We start from the raw sequence: 22,821 nt of genomic DNA, 5'->3' as shown, positions 1-22,821 counted from the left end.
TAAGATCTTGTCTTTCTCTATGGCCTATATAGAATAGATTTATGTATGTCTGTTTCCTCTTTGTTGTATATATTCTGGGCATTGTGAATTGTAGGTTGATTGTCCTCTGTTTTATGTCTAAAAGCCACTTAGGAGTGAGCACATATATTTTTCTTTCTGGTTCTGGGTTAACTCACTCTTTTAGGATATTTTCTAGATCCATAAATATGCACATAAATTTCAAGACGTAATTGTTTTTATCCACGTGTAGTACTCCATTGTGTAAATATACCACAATTTCTTTGTCCATTCTTCAGTGGAGGGGTTGTTTTCAGGTTCTGGCTCTGACAATGTTGCTGTGAACACAGTTGAGCATTTGTCCTTGTGGTATGATTGAGTATCCATTGAGTACATATTCAAAGGGCATGGCTGGGTTTTAAGATAAGCTGTTTCCTAATTTCCTTTCAGTCTTTTTTTTTTTAAATTTTTGGTTCTCCAAGACATGGTTTCTCTTTAGCTTTGGAGCCTGTCCTGGAACTAGCTCTTGTAGACCAGGTTGGCCTTGAAGTCACAGAAATCTATCTCTGCCTCCCAAGTGCAGGGAATGAAGACATGCCTCACAACCAGTCAGGTGACTTTCTAATTTTCTATGGAATAACCATACTGATATTCCAAGTGGCTGGCTCAGTTTGTAATCCCATCAGCAATGGAGGAGTGTTCCCTTAACTCTACACCCTCTCCAGCTTAAGTTGTCATCAGTATTTTGATCTTGCCTATTGTTACAGATGCAAGAGGGAATCTCAGATTTGTTTTAATTTTCATTTCTCTAATGACTAAAGAGTTTGGAAATTTCCTTAAGTGTCTCTCAGTCATTTTAGATTCATATGTTAAAAGATTTTTATTTAGGTCTGTACTCCATTTTCATTGGAGTACTCCATTTTTTATTTGATGACCAATTATTTAAGTTCTTTGCATGTTTTGAAGATCAGTCTTCTGTCCAATGTGGGGTAGGTGAATATCTTTTCCCATACTACAGACTGGCTTTTTTGTGTTGTTGATCATGTCCTTTGGTTTACAGAAACTTTTGCTTCAGGAGATCTCATTTATTATTTTTCTCAGTGTCTGTGATGCCTGGGGTTATAATTTGAAATTGGTTCTCTTTACCAATGTGTTCAAGTGTACTTCCACCATTCTGTTTTTTTATTTATTTATTTTTTTTGGTTTTTCGAGACAGGGTTTCTCTGTAGCTTTGGAGCCTGTCCTGGAACTAGCTCTGTAGACCAGGCTGGTCTCGAACTCACAGAGATCCGCCTGTCTCTGCCTCCCGAGTGCTGGGATTAAAGGCGTGCGCCACCACCGCCCGGGCACCATTCTGTTTTATGTAGTTCAGTGTGTAGGTCATTATGTTGTAGTCTTTGATCCATTGGGACTTGAGGTTTGTTCATGATGATAGATGTGGATCTACTTTCATTCTTCCCCACATTGATATTCAGTTATGCCAGCACCATTAGTTAAATATGTCTTATCCATTTTATATTTTTTGGTGCTTTGTCAAAAATCAGGTGTAGTAGGTGAGTGGAGTGATGTCTGGGTCTTAGCCAGCATCAGTTCCATTGGTCCTCCTATCTGTTTTTGTGCCAACACCAGGCTCTCGTCAGTACTGCAGCTCTGTTTTCATCTGAAGAAGTCAAGGAATGTGATGCCTGCAGAAATTATTTTTATATAGGATAGTTTTGGCTATCCTGCAATTTTTGTGGCTTTTCTATATGAAGTTGAGTGTTTTTATTTTGAGATCTGTGAAAAATTTTTCTGATATTTACATGGGAATGGTAGTGAGCCTGTAGATTGCTATGTTGATTTCTACCTAACAAGGGCAAGGGACTACTTCCCATTCTCTGCTGTCCTCTTCAAAGATTTAATGTTCTTTTCCTATAGTCCTTTCACTTCTTTAGTTGGTAATTCCATAATATTTTATATTATTTGCAGTCACTGTTAAGGGTGATTTTTCCATCATTTATTACTTCAAGCCATCTTTCTTTTTCAGAAAATATTTCTTGTAATCACCTCCTACCTACCTTCCTGATGACCACTCCCAATCTTCTGATAACCATAATTTTATCCCCATCTTCTAAGGATACTTTTATACAAAACATACAAGTAAATGTATGAGAGATTTGACTCTACATGTCTCTCATATTTCAGTTAATGGTATCCTTTGAGCTTAAAAACATTGTTGAAACTTTTAGGATTTTAAAGCTCTGGTTTGAGAGCCAAATTGTGTTTCTTTCACTGGGCCATTTTAATATTTTGGCTGTTTTCAGGAAGATGTTGTTTCTTTATCTAGTTCTAGATTTAGAGACAAAGTTCTTTCCTTTGGCTCTGGTTTAAAGACCAAAGTTGAAAAACCCCTCCTGTTTCCACTAATGTTTTATCCATTACTTTGCTGGTTCAAACTAAAATAAAGAGAGTTATAATGATGCATAAACAAATTGTTGACATTATCAAACTTTTTTCTATGCAATAACTGATTTTGGTTAACTGACTATAAGTGGCTAAACATCTGAAGGAACAATTTAAAATAAGCTCCCAGTTTTTCCTCAGGTCCAAAAGATTATGATAATATGCACAAGTTTTCTTAGATGACTACACACAAAGTCTTACTCTTATATGAAGTACAAAACATTATGACACTGAATTCATTTATAGAGTTTAACCACAGTATGATTTTTTTCACGTTTTTGAAAAGTATCCAAATTATCTTCAGGGTTTCTCTACAGAAGGGCTCATATTATGTATTTGGAGATAATTGTGAAAAAGAATTTACCACATTCCATTCACAGGTATCTCTAGAGTATGTTACATTTTAAGCCATTTAAGAGTACCGGGGTCTGCAAAGGCCTTATCACACTGATTACATTCATAGGGTTTCTCTCCAGTATGTGTTCTTTTATGCAATTGAAGATGATTATGTCGTGCAAAGGCCTTACCACATTCATTACATTCATAGGGTTTCCCTCCAATATGTGTTCTATTATGCCTTTGAAGATCACTGTGACATGCAAAGGCCTTAGCACACTGATTACATTCATATGGTTTATCTCCAGTATGTGTTCTTTTATGCAATTGAAGATGACTGAGATGTGCAAAGGCTTTAACACATTGATTATTTTCATAATATTTCTCTCCAGTATGTTCGTTTATGACTTAGATGAGTTTCATGAGGAAGAAGGTCTTTATCATTTTGACCATATTCATAGGGTTTCTCTGCAGTGTGTGTTCTTTTATGCACTTCATGATGATTGTGATAAGAAAAGACTTCGTCACATTGCTTAATTTCACAGCATATTTCTCTGCTATGTGTTTTTCTATTCCTTAGGAGATCAGAGTTATAAAACAAGACTTTACCACAGTGAGAATATACTGAAAACTTCTCTCCAGTTTGATTTCTTTCAATCCTGCAAGGATAATTTACACATGTAAAAGCTTTACCACCTTCAAAGAAGTTGAACCTCATATCTATATGAATTAATTTCTTTTTTTTCAAATTGTAAAAAGGAATCAAATATCAAGGTTTTATAGCTTTGTTTAAAATCATTTTTTGTTCTCTCATTAGGGGTCATTTTACATCTAGAAAAATATTTGTGATGAAAAATACCATTATGTCATTGTTTACGTTTTCATCTATAACTATAACTATAATCTTCTAGGATATTTTTTACATTTTAAGAGAACTCCATATACTGAGTGCTTTACCAACTTTACTCCATTCATAATTTTACTATATTGTGAACCATTATACATTTGGGAAGTGAACTAAGACACCCAGAAGTATTTGCATAGACCAAGAACTCATGTTTGTTTGTTTGTTTTTGTTGTAATGTGAGTTTGTATTTATGTATTACCCATGATGATAGAAAATAAATTAACTTTGTATTTGTGGATCAAATTAAACATGTACACTCTACATAGGAACTACAGTTTATCTTCTTAATTGTTCTTAAAGAGAGGTATGCTAAATATTTCCATATTTCTATTCCATATTCCTATGCTCATACACTTGTGTCAATAGTGACATATCATATATATACATAAAAATATATATGTATATATATATATGAAAAAAGAATAGTGATATGGGAGTGTCATATCAATCTGTTGATTTCATTGGTTAAGCAATAAAGAAACTGCTTGGCCCTCATAGGTTAAAACATAGGTGGGTGGAGTAAACAGAACAGAATGCTTGGAGAAGGAAGCTGAGTCAAGGAGTCGCCATGATTCTCCCACTCCAGACAGACGTAGGCTAGAATCTCCCTGGTAAGCGCACCTCGTGGTGCACAATGATTAATAGAAATGGGTTAAGAGGCTGAAACTAAGGGGCCAAGCAGTGTTTAAAAGAATACAGTTTCCGTGTAATTATTTCGGGGCATAAGCTAAAGCTAGCCGTGCAGGCAGCGGGGGTGCCGGGGACGCAGCCCCACCGCTCCAATGATTACAACAGAATAGTGTATAAAAGGTTTCCAAAATGAATCTACAAGGTTCGACTTTCACAGACTTTTGGTATAGATATTGAGGTTTCTCCACAACAACTGCCCCTTGACCCTTGACTAGTCTGATTTCATTAAAATTAGCACAGTCACAAAAAGTATATGAGTGATACAAGGCTTACCATGGGCTATTGAATTAGTAGAAAGTTTTGCAGCTATACTCATCATCACTGAAATATGTATACATTTTCTGTCATGAATAGCAAGAAGCAAATGAAGCAGCAGTTCTACAACATAGCTCTCATGGTGCTATGGATCAAATGGTGATATCTGCTTAGGTATTGCTACCTAGACTTTTTCTTAAATGAAGGCTTTGCAGATGCAATTCACATACATGAAATTGAGGTATATGGATTTGTGAGAACTTAATAACCATCAATATATTTAAAGCTGTGGTTATTTACACTGTTGCTTTTGTTTTAAAGTTCCAGAACACATTACAAACTATTCAAGGGAAATTGTTATGAACTTGCCCAAGAAAATTACCTTGCATGTCTTCTAGAACATTGACAATGCTCTTTGGTGTTAAGGTCTTCCCAAAAGTATCCTAAAATACAGTACCAGAATATATGTCATATTATTTAAGAATGTGCAACAATTAGCTTATTATCTTAAGTGCTCCTATGGATTGTGACTGTGTTATTCACCTCATTCTTCTTTCTCTAAAAAAATTACAGAACAAAATCATAAACCAAGGAAAAGTTGTCTCCATATTTTGAAACATGAAAGAAATTCTTTTTCACCTAGAATAGTGAGGTTCCTGTAGGTCTCCAGCATCACATCTTTGTAGAGATTCTTCTGGGAAGGATTCAGTAAATCCCACTCTTCCTTAGTGAAGTTGATGTGCACATCATCATACGTCACTGCCTTCAAAAATATACCATACATGAGTACAATGTAAGTATGACAGTGAAATGCATACTTCTTTGAAAGTATAGTTTTATGATTCTGGTGTTCCCCATTTTTGTTCCATGACATAGACAGTCACTTTAGAAGGAAATTGAAAAGGAGAATCAATTCTGTTATTTCTGTGTCCTTTGTATAGGATACCACCTTATAAGAGCAGTATCTATTCATGGGGAAAGAAAAAGAGAAAAGATCAACAGTATGTTGTATGCATGAGAAAATTAATGCCTACAGAAAGGGAAAAAAAAGATGGACAAACTGGGCATATTGGTGTATTTTGCCTTTACCACAATGCTCAGCAAACAGAGGTAGGTATATTTGTTTCTGAGATGAATGCCAGTCAAGATTTAACAGAACTGTTATCCATTTTTTGGATACCATGTATTTTGTCAGAGGTTGAGGCATGAACATGTCTTTGACCAAAGGCCAGTTTTGACAACAAGAAAACAAGCTTTGAGTGTCTCCGGTGCTCAACATTCTCTGGAAATAGACAATGCTACCAGTAGTAATCGTGTCTCACTTCAACAGTACCCTAGGTTATTTAAATTCCATATATTACAGCTCTTTGAAGTGGCTGAAGATTACCTATCTATGAAAAATATTTTATGTGTGTGAAAAACCTGATTATTCTAACTGTAAGTATGACAAACATAGATGACTATTGATCTATAATTCTAATACCTGTATAACTTAAAGACTAAGACTTCATATTAGAATATTGTAAATAAGCAACTGTACAACAAATGAGTACAATGTGCTCAAATTGTAACCAATGAATAAATATCTTGATCAGTGGAAGAAATGTACATTGCAATTTGATAAATATATTTGTCAATATATAAAATGTTTTAAGCATTGGTAGAAGCATGTATGCATACAATATTCAATATTTAACATTATATCAATATACAAAAATCTATATCAAAGCAATTGCCTATAAATTATAACTCACAAGCATTCACTCTATTACTCACTATTATTATTAATGTATGTAAACTCACACAAATCTATTATTCCATCCAATTTTCCCTTTTTTTCAAAGAAATCCCTGGGACTGGAGAGATGGTTCAGTGGTTAAGAGCACTGCCTGCTTTTCCAAAGGTTAAGTGTTCAATTCCTAGCAACCACATCGTGGCTCACAACCATCTGTAATGAGATCTGGTGCCCTCTTCTGGCCCGCAAGCATATATGCAGGCAGAATATTGAGACATACATACATACATACATCATACATAAAATTTAAGAATAAAAATAAATCCCTGAGCCCATAAAATTTCTCTTCTCACCTGCAACCCTATACCAATTATAATCAACCCCTAAATGATGTCCCTAACCCTCGGACAAACTTTGTTGGTAGAGGGGATTGTAGTCTTTTAGAATTACTTCCAGCTGTTATGGGGGCAATGTTCTTTCTATGGGATCCTGCAAAAGTAAAATGATGGTTAAGTTCCAAGATTACTGTCTGGTATAACTGGAAATAGTCTCTGAGTATTTTGTAAAGGTTTTCTGATCTTCCTCTTATAAGGTCTGTCCAGAACATTGTAAAAAGTGGACCATTTCAGCTAACCAAGTTGGAACCATCTTGAGCAGGTGGTATGCAAAACACGTCTGGTAGTAGCACTATCATCATCATGCCATTGTATCAACCAGGTTGAGTTGTTGTTGTGGGGCCCCAACTTCTTCCTGAAACTTCAAAAATTACTGCAGGAAAATTCATTGTTCATTGTGGAAAACTGAAACATTATTTATAGTCATATACAGACATATATATTCAATGACATATACAATAGACTTGAAAGTAGAAATGTAGAAAAGTGAAAATTTTTCTAAATTCTTTTTTCTTTCTGTCCCATGATCCTGACATTGAGAGAGAAACTCTGAATTTTTATTTTAATGACATGCTTGGATTTATAGAGGGACAGAGCCAGTGTCCATCTCCAAAACCAGCTCTATATATTCATAAATATACATCCACTTACAAAAGGCACCCAATGAAATGATAGGATAAAAGTGTACATTACTGAATCTAAAAAAAAATAAAGGGGCATATATGTGTATGATGTAAAAGTGTAGATCATTAAAATTAATTTTAAAAGGCAACTACTTATTTATATATTTTATATTGATATAGATATGGATGCTCCCTTTTGATATAAACTTGACATTTTTATCAAAACATACTGTCTATGATTTTTATATTCTTACTCAAACCATATTATCTAATTTAACTCACTTAAACATGTAATGAAAATTTCTAGTCCTTGAAAGTTATTATTATAAACCAATTAGGATATAAAGTACTGGATGTTAGTACTTTGTTATTTATTACAATGGAAATTATACTCAAGTTAGGTATGTTTTCAACATTATATGGAATTTCATTAGCTGATTCAAATGTAAATACTTTAGAGAAAATGTTTGGTGAAGTAAAGCAAACTTTGTCCCCTGGGAATTACTTCTGAAAATATACAAAAAGGTGATTGTATTAATTATTCAGCATATAAAATAGTGTTATAAAATTTTGAGCCCAAAAATTAAAAATTTGGAGAGGTTATATGTGGAATCCATTATTGGAGTAAAAAATTGAAAATAGTAATTAGAACCAAACCATAAAAGGTGACAAGTCAAAGAGAATTATCATCTACAGCAGAAAAAAATGGTTTTGTAGAAATAAAATTATAGGAGGCAATTATGGATTGTTTGGATCTGGAGTTTGGTTACATTCAAGACTTTTTTTAATATTGAAAAAAAGGTGAAAAAAAAATAAGTTTCCACCTCCTCCCAGCCTCCCATTTCCCTCCCCCTCCTCCCACCCAATTAAAAATTTGGAGAGGTTATATGTGGAATCCATTATTGGAGTAAAAAATTGAAAATAGTAATTAGAACCAAACCATAAAAGGTGACAAGTCAAAGAGAATTATCATCTACAGCAGAAAAAAATGGTTTTGTAGAAATAAAATTATAGGAGGCAATTATGGATTGTTTGGATCTGGAGTTTGGTTACATTCAAGACTTTTTTTAATATTGAAAAAAAGGTGAAAAAAAAATAAGTTTCCACCTCCTCCCAGCCTCCCATTTCCCTCCCCCTCCTCCCACCCTTCTCCCCCTCCTCCCACCCTTCTCCCCCTCCCAACACTCCTTTCCCCCTCCCTCTCCAGTCCAAAAAGCAGTCGGGGTTTTCTGCCCTGTGGTAAGTCCTAGGTCCTCCCCCCTCCGTCCATATCTAGGAAGGTGAACATCCAAACTGGCTAGGCTCCCACAAAGCCAGCACATTAAGCAGGATCAAACCCCGTGCCATTGTCCTTTGCGTCTCATCAGCCCTCATTGTTCGCCATGTTCAGAGAGTCCAGTTTTAGCCCATGCTTTTTCAGTCACAGTCCATCTATTGGGTGAGCTCCCAATAGATCAGCTCCACTGTCTCAGTGGATGGGTGCACCCCTCATGGTCCCGACTCCATTGCTCATGTTCTCCCTCCTTCTGCTCCTCATTGGGACCTTGGGAGCTCAGTCCAGTGCTCCAGTGTGGGTCTCTGTCTCTATCTCTATCTCCATCCATCACCAGATGAAGATTCTATGATGATATGCAAGATATTCATCATTATTGCTCTAGGATAGGGTCATTTCAGGTTCCCTATACTCAGCTGCCCAAGGAACTAACTGGGGACCTCAGCTTGGGGACCTGGGAGCCCCTCTAGGGTCAGGTCTCTTGCCAACCCTAAAGTGGCTCCCTTAACTAAGAATTGTGGTTCCGTGCTCCCCTGTCCAACCTTCCTTTATCCCAATCCTCCTGTTTCCCCAAGGCCCCCCCTCCTTCCCTTCTAACTTTTCTCTCCCCATCTTCCCTTACCCCCATCCCACCCCACCCCCAAGATCCCAATTTTCTCCCCAGCAATTTTGTCTATTTCCCTTAGCCAAGAGGATTACTATATGTTTTTCCTTGGGTTCACCATCTTACTTAGCTTCTTTAGATTCACCTATTGTAGACTCCGTGACCCTTATTTATGGCTAGAAACCAATTATGAGTGAGTACATCCCATGTTCATCTTTTTGGGTCTAGGACACCTCACTCAGGATAGTGTTTTCTATTTCCATCCATTTGCATGCAAAATTCGAGAAGTCATTGCTTTTTTTACCGCAGCATAGTACTCAAATGTGTATATATTCCATACTTTCTTCATCCATTCTTCCATTGAAGGGCATCTAGGTTGTTTCCAGGTTCTGGCTATTACAAATAATACTGCTATGAACATAGTTGAACAAATGCTTTTGTCATATGATAGAGCATCTCTTGGGTATATTCCCAAGAGTGGTATTGCTGGGTCCAGGGGTAGGTTGATCCCGAATTTCCTGAGAAACCGAAACACTGACTTCCACAGTGGTTGCACAAGATTGCATTCCCAACAGCAATGGATGAGGGTATCCCTTCCTCCACAGCCTCTCCAGCAAAGGCTATCCTTGGTGTTTTTGACTTTAGCCATTCTGACAGGTATAAGACGATATCTCAAAGTTGTTTTGATTTGCATTTCCCTTATTGCTATGGAAGTTGAGCACGACCTTAAGTGTCTTTGGCCATTTGAACTTCTTCTGTTGAGAATTCTCTGTTCAGTTCAGTGCCCCATTTTTTAATTGGGTTAATTAGCATTTTAAAGTCCAGTTTCTTGAGTTCTCTATATATTTTGGAGATCAGACCTTTGTCTGTTGCGGGGTTGGTGAAGATCTTCTCCCAGACAGTAGGTTGCCTTTGTGTCTTAGTGACAGTGTCCTTTGCTTTACAGAAGCTTCTCAGTTTTAGTAGGTCCCATTTATTCAATGTTGCCCTTAATGTCTGTGCTGCTGGGGTTATACATAGGAAGCGATCTCCTGTGTCCATATGAGGTAGGGTACTTTCCACTTTCTCTTTTATCAGGTTCAGTGTGTTCAGGATGATATTGAGGTCTTTAATCCCTTTGGACTTGAGTTTTGTGCATGGTGATAGATATGGGTCTATTTTCATTCTTCTACAGGTTGACTTCCAGTTGTGCCAGCACCATTTGTTGAAGATGCTTTCTTTCTTCCATTGTATACTTTTAGCTCCTTTATCGAAAATGAGGTGTTCATAGGTTTGTGGGTTATAATCTGGGTCTTCTATATGATTCCATTGGTCGACGTCTCTGTTTTTATGCCAGTACCACACTGTTTTCATTACTGTAGCTCTGTAATAGAGTTTGAAATCAGGGATGGTAATGCCTCCAGAAGATCCTTTATTGTAAAGGATTGTTTTGGCTATCCTGTTTCTTTTTTTGTTTTTCCATATAAAGTTGATTATTGTCCTCTCCAGATTTGTGAAGAATTTTGATGGGATCTTGATGGGGATTGCTTTGAATCTATAAATTGCCTTTGGAAGAATTGCCATTTTTACTATGTTGATCCTCCCAATCCAAGAGCAAGGGAGGTCCATCCATTTTTTGGTACCCTCTTCAATTTCTTTCTTCATTGCCTTAAAGTTCTTGTCAAATAGATCTTTCACTTCCTTGGTTAGATTCACCCCAAGATATTTTATGCTGTTTGTGGCTATCGTGAATGGTGAAGCTTCTCTGATTTCCCTCTCTGCTTCCATATCCTTTGTGTATAAGAGGGCGACTGATTTTTTGGAGTTGATCTTGTATCCTGCCACATTACTAAAGCTGTTTATCAGCTGTAAAAGTTCTTTGGTGGAGTTTTGGGGATCGCTTAAGTACACTATCATATCATCTGCGAATAACGAAAGTTTAACTTCTTCCTTTCCTATTCGAATCCCCTTGATCCCATTATGTTGTCTTATTGCTATTGCTAGAACTTCAAGCACTATATTGAAGAGGTATGGCGAGAGTGGACAGCCTTGTCGTGTTCCTGTGTTAAGCGGGATGGCTTTGAGTTTCTCTCTGTTTAATTTGATGTTAGCTGTCAGCTTGCTGTATATAGCTTTTATTATATTTAGGTATTACCCTTGTATCCCTAATCTCTCCAAGACTTTTAACATAAATGGATGCTGAATTTTGTCGAATGCTTTTTCAGCATCCAATGAAATGATCATATGGTTTTCTTCTTTCAGCTTTTTTATATGCTGGATTACATTGATAGATTTTCGTATGTTGAACCAGCCCTGCATCTCAGGAATGAAGCCTACTTGATCATAATGGATAATTTTTCTTATGTCTTCTTGGATTCGGTTTGCCAGTATTTTGTTGAGGATTTTTGCGTCAATGTTCATGAGTGAGATTGGCCTGTAATTCTCTTTCTTGGTTGAGTTTTTGTGTGGTTTTGGTATCAGAGTAACTGTAGCTTCATAAAAGGAATTAGGTAATGACCCTTCTGTTTCTATATTGTGGAATACATTAAGGAGTATAGGTATTACCTCTTCTTGGAAGTTCTGGTAGAATTCTGCATTGAAACCATCTGGTCCTGGTCTTTTTTTGGTAGGGAGGTTTTTGATAAGAGCTTCTAATTCTTTGCGACCAACAGGTCTGTTTAGATTGTTCACCTGGTCCTGGTGTAACTTTGGTATATGGTATTTATCTAAAAAAGTGTCCATTTCTTTTACATTTTCCAGTTTTGTGGCATACAGGCTTTTGTAGTAAGATCTAATGACTCTCTGAATTTCCTCTGTGTCTGTGGTTATGTCCCCCTTTTCATTTCTGATCTTATTAATTTGCGTGTTCTCTCTCTTTCGTTTGATTAGTTTGGATAGGGGTTTATCAATCTTGCTGATTTTCACCAGGAACCAGCTTTTTGTTTCATTGATTCTTTGGATTGTTTTCTGTGTTTCTATTTTGTTGATTTTCGCCCTCAGTTTGATTATTTCCAGTCTTCTACTCCTCCTAGGTGAGTCTGCTTCTTTTTTTTCTAGAGCTTTCAGGTGGGCTGTTAAGTCTCCAAAGTGAGCTTTCTCTGTTTTCTTTAAGTGGGCACTTAGTGTGATGAACTTTCCTCTTAGCACTGCTTTCATAGTGTCCCATAAGTTCGAGTATGTTGTCCCTTTATTTTCATTGAATTCAAGGAAGACTTTAATTTCTTTCTTTATTTCTTCCTTAATCCAGGTATGGTTCAGTAGTTGACTGTTCAGTTTCCATGAGTTTGTAGGCTTTTTGGGGGTAGCATTGTTGTTGAATTCTAACTTTAATCCATGGTGATCTGATAAGACACAGGTGGTTATTAATATTTTTTTGTAACTGTGGATGTTTGCTTTGTTACCGACTATGTGGTCGATTTTTGAGAAGGTTCCATGAGCTGCAGAGAAGAAGGTATATTCTTTCCTATTTGGGTGGAATGTTCTATAGATGTCTGTTAAGTCCATTTGATTCATTACCTCCATTAATTCTCTTATTTCTCTGTTAGGTTTCTGTCTGATTTACCTGTCCATTGGTGAGAGAGGAGTATTGAAGTCTCCTACTATTAGTGTGTGCAGTTTGATGGCTGCCTTGAGTTTTAGTAATGTTTCTTTTACGTACGTGAGTGCTTTTATATTAGGGGCATAGATATTCAGGATTGAGACTTCATCCTGATGAATTGTTCCTGTTATGAGTATAAAATGTCCCTCTCCATCTCTTCTGATTGATTTAAGTTTGAAGTCAACTTTGTTAGAAATTAGTATGGCCACACCTGCTTGTTTCTTAGGTCCATTTGCTTGATAAGCCTTTTCCCAGCCCTTTACTCTGTGTAGGTGCCTGTCTTTGTGGTTGAGGTGTGTTTCTTGTAAACAGCAGTATGTTGGATCCTGTTTTCGTATCCAATCTCTTTGCCTGTGCCTTTTTATAGGTGAGTTGAGCCCATTGATATTAAGTGATATTAATGACCAGTGGTTGTTAACTCCGGTCACTTTTTTAGTAGTAGGGTTTGTGTGTTTCCCTTCTTTGAGTTGCACTGGTGAAGGGTCTCTAGATGTCTGAGTTATTGTGGTCATTGTTGGACTCCTTGGTTAGTGATTTTCTTTCTATTATTTTCTGTAAGGGTGGATTTGTGGCTACGTATTGTTTAAATTTGTTTTTATCCTGGAAAATTTTGTTTTCTCCATTTATAGTGAATGAAAGCTTGGCTGGATATAGTAGTCTGGTCTTGCATCCATGGTCTCTTAGTTTTTGCAGTACATCTATCCAGGACCTTCTGGCTTTCATGGTTTCCATAGAGAAGTCAGGTGTAAGTCTGATAGGTTTACCTTTATTAGTAACTTGGCCTTTTTCCTTTGCGGCTCTTAATATTCTTTCTTTATTCTGTATATTTTGTGTTTTGATTAGTATATGGCGAGGGGATTTTTTTTTTGATCCAGCCTATTTGGTGTTCTGTATGCTTCTTGAACCTTCATAGGTGCATCTTTCTTCAGGTTGGGAAAGTTTTCTTCTATAATTTTATTAAGTATATTTTCTGGACCGTTGAGCTTCCCTTCTTCTCCTTCTTCTACTCCAATTATTCTTAGGTTTGATCTTTTTATTGTGTCCCAGATGTCCTGATGTTTTGTGATGAGAATTTGTTGGTTTTGCTGTTTTCTTTGATCAGTGTGTTTTTTTTCTCTATGGTATCTTCAGTGTCTGACATTCTTTCTTCTATCTCTTGTAATCTGTTGTTAGTACTTGTCTCTGTAGTTCCTGTTCGTTTACCCAGATTTTTCATCTCCATTCTTCCCTCGGTTTGTGCTTTCTTCATTGCTTCCATTTCATTCTTCAAGTCTTGAACCGCTTCCCTAACCTGTTTGATTGCTTTTTCTTGTTTCTCTTGGTTTTCTTGCATGTCTTTGAGCGATTAATTCATTTCCTCTTTTTGTTTGTAATCTCTAATTGTTTATGGCAGTTTTTTACCTCCTGTTTAAGGTCCTCTATTATTTTCATATAGTTCACTTTTGAGTCGATTTCTTCTAATTCTTCTGGAGTAGGGTGTGCAATTCTTCTTATTTCGGGATCCCTGGATTGTGGTGATGTCATGTTGCCTTTCAGGTTGTTGGAGGAATTCTTGCATTGGCACCTTCCCATCTCTTCCTTCAAATGGAGCCAGGAGAGGCCTGGTGTCTTGGTCCAGTCTTTGTTGTGATTGACTCTCTGGGTATATCTCTTCAGTGTAGAAGCAGGAACCCTTCCCGTCCAGATGGAATTCCTCAGCAACTAAACAGGGCCGCTGGTAGCCCAATGATCCAGGGCCAACAGGATGAATGGAGCAGGGGGGGGCGGTATCCAGGAGCGCACAGGAAGCCTGGCGCCGGAGCTGAAGGTGCCCGGGCTCCCTTACATGGGACGCTGAGGCCTGCCAGGTAGGCAGGCACTCACCGCTCCGGGTGGGTAGCCTTTGTGTAGGAGCTTAAAACTGTTCTTGAGCACTGGTCCTAGCATACAGCAGGGCAGGGTTGGGGAGGCGTGCTGGGGGGGTCGGTCGTGAGAAAGAAAGACAGCCCTGCAGAAGGAGCTGGGGGAGGGGGGATTGTGCTCTCTTCTGGGACAGTCCGCCCCTGGATAGCACACACTCACCCATCCAGATGGGATTTCTCAGCAACTAAACAGGGCCACCGGTAGCCCAATGATCCAGGGCCAAAAGGATGAATGGAGCAAGGGGGGGGTATCCAGGTGCGCACAGGAAGTGTTGTACCTAAATCATTATTTATCCCAACCTAAAATAAACTTTTTATATCTCTTAACCTTACATATTTCATGCTAGTTTCTGAGTTGTTTCACTTTTGTAACAGAAAAAACTACAATTATCTAGTATTTAAGTCCTTTAGAGACCTGAGTAGGTTATAGTACTACCTGAGTAAACAGAAAATATAGTGTTTATCTCCATGCAGAAATCTCAAGTCCAAATTGATCAAAACATAAAAACAACCACATTGAACTTCATAGAAAAGAAAGTGGAAAGTACACTTGAACACATTGGTACAGGAGACTGCTTTCTATATATAACCCCAGCAACATGAACACTAATAGTAATATTTAATAGATGGGACCACCTAAAACTGAAAACTTTCTGAAAAGCAGAGAAAATGTTTAATAAAATGGCAGCCTACAGGATAGAAAAAGGTCTTCTTCAACCCCACTTCAAACAAATGGCTGATATCCAAAATATATAAAGAGCTCAAGGAACTGGTCATCAGAAGAACAAATAAGCCAATGGAAAAAAATTGTACAGACTTAAACAGAGAAGTCTCAACAGATGACTATAAAATGACTGAAAGACACTTAAGGAAATGCTCAACATCCTTAGCCATTAAAGAAATGTAAAAACAATTCTGAGATTCCACTTTACACCTGTAAGAATAGCCAAGATCAAAAACACAGAGGACAGTTTATGCTGGAGAGAATGTGGGGTGAAGGGAAAATATCTCCATTGCTGGTGGGCATGCAAACTGGTACAATCACTTTAGAAATCAGAATGGTGATTTCTAAGAAAATTAGGACACAACCTACCGCAAGACCAAGCAATACCACTTTGGGTATAACATAAATGATTCTCAATCATACTGCAAGGGCATGTGTTTAGCGATATTCTTAGCAGCACTATTTCTATTAGCCTGGTAACAACCCAAGCACTCCCTGACCAAAGAATGGATGAGGAAAATGTGCTGCATTTACACAATGGAGTACCACACAGCAGAAAAAAAAATAATGACATTTGGAAATTGCAGGCAAATTTATGCATCAACACATCATACGGAGTGAGGTAACCCAGACCCAGAAAGACAAAATATACAATGTCCTCACTCATAAGTGGCTTTTAGACCTAAAGTAAAGAAAACCAGCCTACAATTCTCAACCCCAGAGAACCTAGATAACAAAGAGGAATCTAAGTGAAATACACATGGATCTAATCTACATGGAAAGTAGAAAAAGACAGAAACTTCTGAACTAATTGCAAGCATGGAGATCATTACAGAAGGTAGAAGAGTGGAAGAAGGGAAGAGAGCAGAGAAAAATATATACCTCAATAAAAAACAATTTTAGCCTGGATAGTCACCCAAGATTCCACTGTACTGTTGGACTTTTTTAACTATAGCCTATACACCTAGAAGATCTGACCAAGTTTCTGTGAGGCAGGAATTTTGAAGGATTGTCCTGCTTTGCCATGGCAATGCTCAGCTGTCACTTTCTTTCATGTCCTGCCTATCTAATTTAGACAGTCTACTGTCAGTAGTCAACTCAAAGGGCAGTTTCTTGCCAGTGCCTAAGTCTTGCCAGCAAGAAAGTTAACTACATTTAGTCATTTCTATGATAGCCATCATATCTCTGAAATAGGTTGGTGTTGTCAGGAACAGACATGCCTTGCCATAAAAGCCTTATATAATCATAACATCTTAAATGCCATATTTTGAATAGGAAATGTTTGATGACTTATTTAAAATGTATTTTTTGGCCAGGGAGTGATGGTCATGTCTTTAATCCCAGTACTTGTGTGGCAGAAGAAGGTTGATCTCAGTGTGCTCAAGGCCAGCCTGGTCTACAAAGTGATTTCCAGGACAACCAGAGTAATACAAAGGAACCCTATCATGAAAAAGAATGGAAATGAAATGTATTTTTGTTTCACTTTGAAAGACTCCCTAACATGACCATAAGTATGATTATAATATGTAACTATTAACCTGTAATTTTATCAATTTAAATAGCTTGTAATAGTAATTTTCAGGACTAGAGATTTATTTTACATCGTAAAGTGACTTGGGCAAAAACAATACATAAGAGTTAGAAATGTGGGCGCTTTTATATTCGGGGCATAGATATTCAGGATTGAGACTGCATCCTGATGAATTGTTCCTGTTATGAGTATAAAATGTCCCTCTCCATCTCTTCTGATTGATTTAAGTTTGAAGTCAACTTTGTTAGAAATTAGTATGGCCACACCTGGTTGTTTCTTAGGTCCATTTGCTTGATAAGCCTTTTCCCAGCCCTTTACTCTGAGTAGGTGCCTGTCTTTGTGGTTGAGGTGTGTTTCTTGTAAACAGCAGAATGTTGGATCCTGTTTTCGTATCCAATCTCTTTGCCTGTGCCTTTTTATAGGTGAGTTGAGCCCATTGATATTAAGTGATATTAATGACCAGTGGTTGTTAACTCCGGTCACTTTTTTAGTAGTAGGGTTTGTGTGTTTCCCTTCTTTGAGTTGCGCTGGTGAAAGGTCTCTAGATGACTGAGTTATTGTGGGCATTGTTGGACTCCTTGGTTAGTGATTTTCCTAATTTTCTGTAAGGCTGGATTTGTGGCTACGTATTGTTTGAATTTGTTTTTATCCTGGAAAATTTTGTTTTCTCCATTTATAGTGAACGAAAGCTTGGCTGGATATAGTAGTCTGGTCTTGCATCCATGGTCTCTTAGTTTTTGCAGTACATCTATCCAGGACCTTCTGGCTTTCATGGTTTCCATAGAGAAGTCAGGTGTAAGTCTGATAGGTTTACCTTTATAAGTAACTTGGCCTTTTTCCTTTGCGGCTCTTAATATTCTTTCTTTATTCTGTGTATTTTGTGTTTTGATTATTATATGGCGAGGGGATGTTTTTTTTTTTTGATCCAGCCTATTCGGTGTTCTGTATGCTTCTTGAACCTTCATAGGTATATCTTTCTTTAGGTTGGGAAAATTTTCTTCTATAATTTCATTAAATATGTATACACACTCATGCACAAATATACACACAAAGTATATACACTGGCACATACATATACATACAAATCATTACTAACTTTGCTTGTGTAGCTTTCCAAATGCTTATTTATTTTAGTTTATATTTGTAATATGAACATTCCCAGCTATTGGGTAGGTTTTACATAAAAATGAAGTCATAGTTTCATGAGTAGCCAGGTTTTGAATATTTGGTAAGCCAAATCCCATTTTCAAGTAATTTTATTGTATACTCTATAGATTTGTCACTCAAATTGGTTGAATAAAACACTGACTGGCCAGAAGCTGGGCATGAGGCATTGGGAGCTTGACATGAATGTGTCATGCTGATAAATGTTTTACCAGGGAAAGATACTAAATGGGGAATATGGGTTAACTTAAAATTTAAGAGCAGGTTAGTAATAACTATGATCTTTGTGTAAACATTTTCAATTCTTAAAATCTTAAAACCTTCTGTGTGATAATCTTGCGCTGGCAGTTAGGGAAAAAAATGTCTGTTCACAAATGGCATTCCAATGTGTAGCCAAATTTCCACATAAAATCTGAAATAACTTGGAAAAATTCTAAAGACCCCAAAACATAGTTAAATGCAGCATCTTTGTAATGCCTTTTCTTTGGTGGGCTATGTTTTCTAGCAGTGACCAGAGACTTGCCTCCTCAACCAAGGACTTCATGACTCAATATTAGCAACAAATAAGCAGCTCTCTTAAGAGATCCTAAGTTTACTGTTTGTGTGTCTTCTTTCTCTATCTGGCCAGAGAACACAGGTCAGGCACCTTCTGGCTGCTTTCTCTGTATTTCTGCAAATCAAAGAATGTGTGAAACCTTAATGTGATTGTCTACGACAGACACCCACAGGTTTCAAGGTCATGCATTTGTTTGTGGCTCCAGCCCACCTCTGGTCTGTTATTCAACAGGGCTGCCTTTGAATAGTTTTTGGGAAGCATTACTGGGAATTACCTCCAACTCCTTCCCAGAAATGTCCTTTCTTAGTCAGTCCACTGATCTACTTTGTTACCATACACTAGACCCTATAAAAATTTGCCACAAAGTTCTTGGCCCAAATACGATTGCCGACTTGTAATTTGGAATACTATTTTCCCATTTTTAATTTGTGTCAAATTTATTGATAGTTCAGAATGATGAATTAGTTAAATGCATGATGGTTAATTGAGGTCTATAAACAAAATTCAGGATAAGAGAAATTTGTGATGTGTAAGCATACAAAAGTAATGTTATTTTTACTGTAGACACTGAAAGACCTTCAGAGAGGACTTTTTATCTGATGAAGTCCCCAGAACCAGGACACTCCGAGACCAGGCCACAGGATGCAATTAGCAAGAGGTTTATTGAGTAAACACAGGTACCTGCTGGCGGCAAAGTCTTTCGGAGGACTTGCTTGCCTGCAGACTGGGGGAAGGTCCTTTTATAGGAAAGAGGGCAGCAGAAGCAGATTACAGAAGCAAATGCGTGGTTAGTGGTCGGTTGGAATGGGGCAAGGGTCATAAGTGGTTTTTCCTTTCCCAGAACAGATGTATGGAAACAGATATCCTGTTCCTCTTTTGGTTTTTCCTTTCCCAGCACAGATGTATGGCAACAGACATCCTGTCATATGGATGTCCTTGTCTTATATCCTGCTTTACAGATTGTCCTATTGTATCCTGCTTTGCAGCCAGGGACCCTGACCTCACTCTGCACTTACATTTGTTAGTCAAAAGCCTTGTGAAATGATGTTACCGCAGCTAAGCTGGGATCTTTCATAGGGGGAATTGTTTCTTTTGTGAACTGCTGATATTCTAAGTTTGGCACATATGCTAGCTATAGGCATACTGTTTCCCCAAGCAAACAGGATGTTCTCATGAGAGCCAGCTAGCTGGAGGCCCTGAAAATTTTTTTAACAAAATAGGCATTCTCACGGGAGCATGTTAGCTGGGGTTTTGAGGGGGGGGGGGGTCTGTAGGGTCTTTCAGACACTAGGTGGTGCCACCAATAAATTGAAACAATGTGATTTCTTGCTGGCCTTTGTGGTACATGAATGATCAAGTGCATATATCCAAGAATGTGTGCACATGAAAGAAATGATTTCACTAGTCCTCAAAATGTAACATAAAATGTACTTGTGCATATAAAGTCATTTGTTAAGTTGAAGCACTCTGGAAAGCAACAGATTGAGGTAAGACAGCAAGAACTTGCAAAGGCTTGAAAATCAGCTAGTAGTCTGAAATGACTGCTTAGGAAAGCTTCAAGTGGAATACTGCAAAATTTTTAAGTGTAGGTGGAAATGCAATCAGCTGAAACATGTTTGTATATTAAACATGGGGAATGTTACATCTCTGCACAATTTCACAATGTAAAAGTTAAAACATACAGAAAACAAACAGGCCATATTCTTGTGCTCTCTTCCACTAGTTTGAACTGTGGAATATTACAGAGATCCTTGTTCATTTAATTCCAAAAGAATGCTTTTGCTTTTCTTAAGGAGAAATACCATTTGAGTAACTATTTAATAACATGAAAACATAAGTAATGTTATAATGTTTTGCTATGTTAATTATGTAATAATCATATATTAAGAGATGTATTAATCATATATTAAGAGTTGTGTTAAATATTGTTTAAACAGTATGCAAAGCAAAAATGAAAGTGTTACTCTCTAAGGTGATTTACTTCAAGAAAAGAAAACATTCAATTGTCTAATATTATCCCATTTTTGTCAAACTACCATGTATTGTCATTATTTAAATTCAAACAAAACAAGGCAATTTATTTCCTCACTTTAATTTTACTTTTTGTGTGGTATGACTCATTGGCAAAAAGTTCTCCGACTAATCAAATAAAGCAATTTTTCTGCACTTTTATGCCATAATACCATATTTTCTCCTTTTCTCCAAAACAACCCTTGCTTTAAAAAGCTTGATATTTTAGTTCTCCACATATCAACTAAATGAACATTAGAAAAACCCTTTAAAAGCGATTACCTCAGCAATATTTATTTTTTGACCTTAATTTTTCATTGCTACCTTAGTTAGATTAATTATATCCAGCTCTTCATTTTTTATTGCTGTAGCTCTTACTTCCATGTGATTTATGAGAGCAAAATAGTGATTAAAAATAAATGAGAGAAATAGGTGGGTTGACATACCGTAATCTGTAATTACTTTTTATTTTATGATGGACACAGTACTGACTGTGACAGTCCTTTAGGAGTTCATGAGCTTTTGACCATTGTTATCATCCTCATTATTTAGCACACTGGCCTCATGAGACAACACTTTTTTTCTAGAAGTGAACATTTAGGTTGTTTTTATATTTAGAACACCATGAATATAGCTGCCATATGCATGCAAATACAATAATTCTTAATTCTAATTTCAATAATATGAAAAATATAATGAGGATATTGCTGGGATCTATAATAACTTATGACATTTTATGAGTACTACTCTGTATATAATAAAGACACATAAACACATGGATTTAGTTTTTTTTTTTTTGGTTTTAAACACATGGATTTAAAGAGAATGTCTGGGCATGACACTTTACTGTCCCCTGTGGAGTATTATGTCCAAATGAATCAAAATACATACACTAAATATGTGTAATTTTACATCAACTATAACAGTGCAACATGTTGTTATTTAATTAGTTGATGTCTGTGGGAAAACCCCACCTATTGCTATCAGAGTTTATATTCCATGATACTACACAATTTCATGTCACATTCAGATTCATTGTTAAATTCTGGAACATGCATTATTTTCACTGTTTGTTTTCTCATTTAAATCATACCGAGTGTTGAAACTTTAAGGTGAAAAAAACAATGTATTTTTTGTCACTGTCCTATACTATACTATACTATACTATACTGCAGTCTTCTTTCTATGTCTCTGTACATTATTTTCCAAATACACACTCAAGAATGTTTAGAGTCCTGTGTGAATGGCCTAAATAACACCCGAATGAACAGAACCACAGTCTATCATATTGTACATCAAACTCCCAGAAGATCTGTCAGCTCAGTCAACCTACTCTTTCTATTCAGAAGGCAATGTACCTCCACTTCCCATGGTATGACTTATGGTCTCCCTCACATTTCCCCAGAGCATCATAAGAGGAGAAAACTAGAATGATCCCCAAATCTACCTCCCAATTGTATCCCTTACTATCACCCTGCTGGGCCTCAGGATAATAGCAGCCCCCCTACTAGCTGAGCAGAGATCAAAGATTAGACTGCACAGGCCTTCCCAGCTATGGCCTTCTACCCTAGGGGAAGACAAGACTCTCATTAAGGAAATTGGTTTTTAGTAGGAACTCTTCCAGTCTCTCAGTGCACTTCCTGTTCCTCCTCCAAGATACAGTGTTTCTTGTGTGCATGTTTCTTTACATACTTGATGTCCAGTGCAGACAAGTCCATGCATCACAACTCATGAATTATCCTGCCAAAGAAAAGTCACATTTACACAGTAACTGCTGTTAAAGCAAAGGGAGGTCATGAATTAAAAATCAATGGAGAGTGTATGAAAAAGCTTAGAAGAAAGATAAGGAAATGGAAATTATGCAATTGTTCTCCCCAAAAATTATTTTAAAAAGTTGAAATAGGCTTTATGGCCATATGCTCCAGAGTCAAAAGTTTTATAATAGAGCACACCAAGATTCAGTCACTTTCTCTCAGAATGTTCATCTTAAACCTATAAAATAAGTAATTTTAGGCAGGGCCATATCATTTTATCCAGTTATATTTTGTTCAAATTAGTGTATCTTCCATAATTTGGTTCCATAATAAGTTCCAATCTTTAT

The 22,821-nt window shown here is 37.0% G+C and overlaps 1 protein-coding gene across 1 annotated transcript in view; it reads right to left on the bottom strand.

Annotated features, from left to right (window-relative positions):
- Window positions 1-2,835: 2,835 nt before the first annotated feature.
- The window catches only part of LOC121434672 (zinc finger protein 431-like), a 43,216-nt gene continuing 23,230 nt past the window's right edge, over window positions 2,836-22,821 (bottom strand). Inside the window, exon 3 of the mRNA XM_041633596.1 lies at window positions 2,836-3,172. Within this exon, the coding sequence (XP_041489530.1) occupies window positions 2,836-3,172 (337 nt within the window). The remainder of the gene's footprint in view (window positions 3,173-22,821) is intronic.

This window comes from Microtus oregoni, unplaced genomic scaffold, assembly GCF_018167655.1.
Source record: "Microtus oregoni isolate MIOR12 unplaced genomic scaffold, Mior012 000044F_ref0000062, whole genome shotgun sequence".
In the NCBI taxonomy this organism is placed as follows: Eukaryota; Metazoa; Chordata; class Mammalia; order Rodentia; family Cricetidae; genus Microtus; species Microtus oregoni.
Note: the sequence above shows the minus strand (reverse complement) of the source record. Positions and strands in the feature narration are given on the sequence as shown.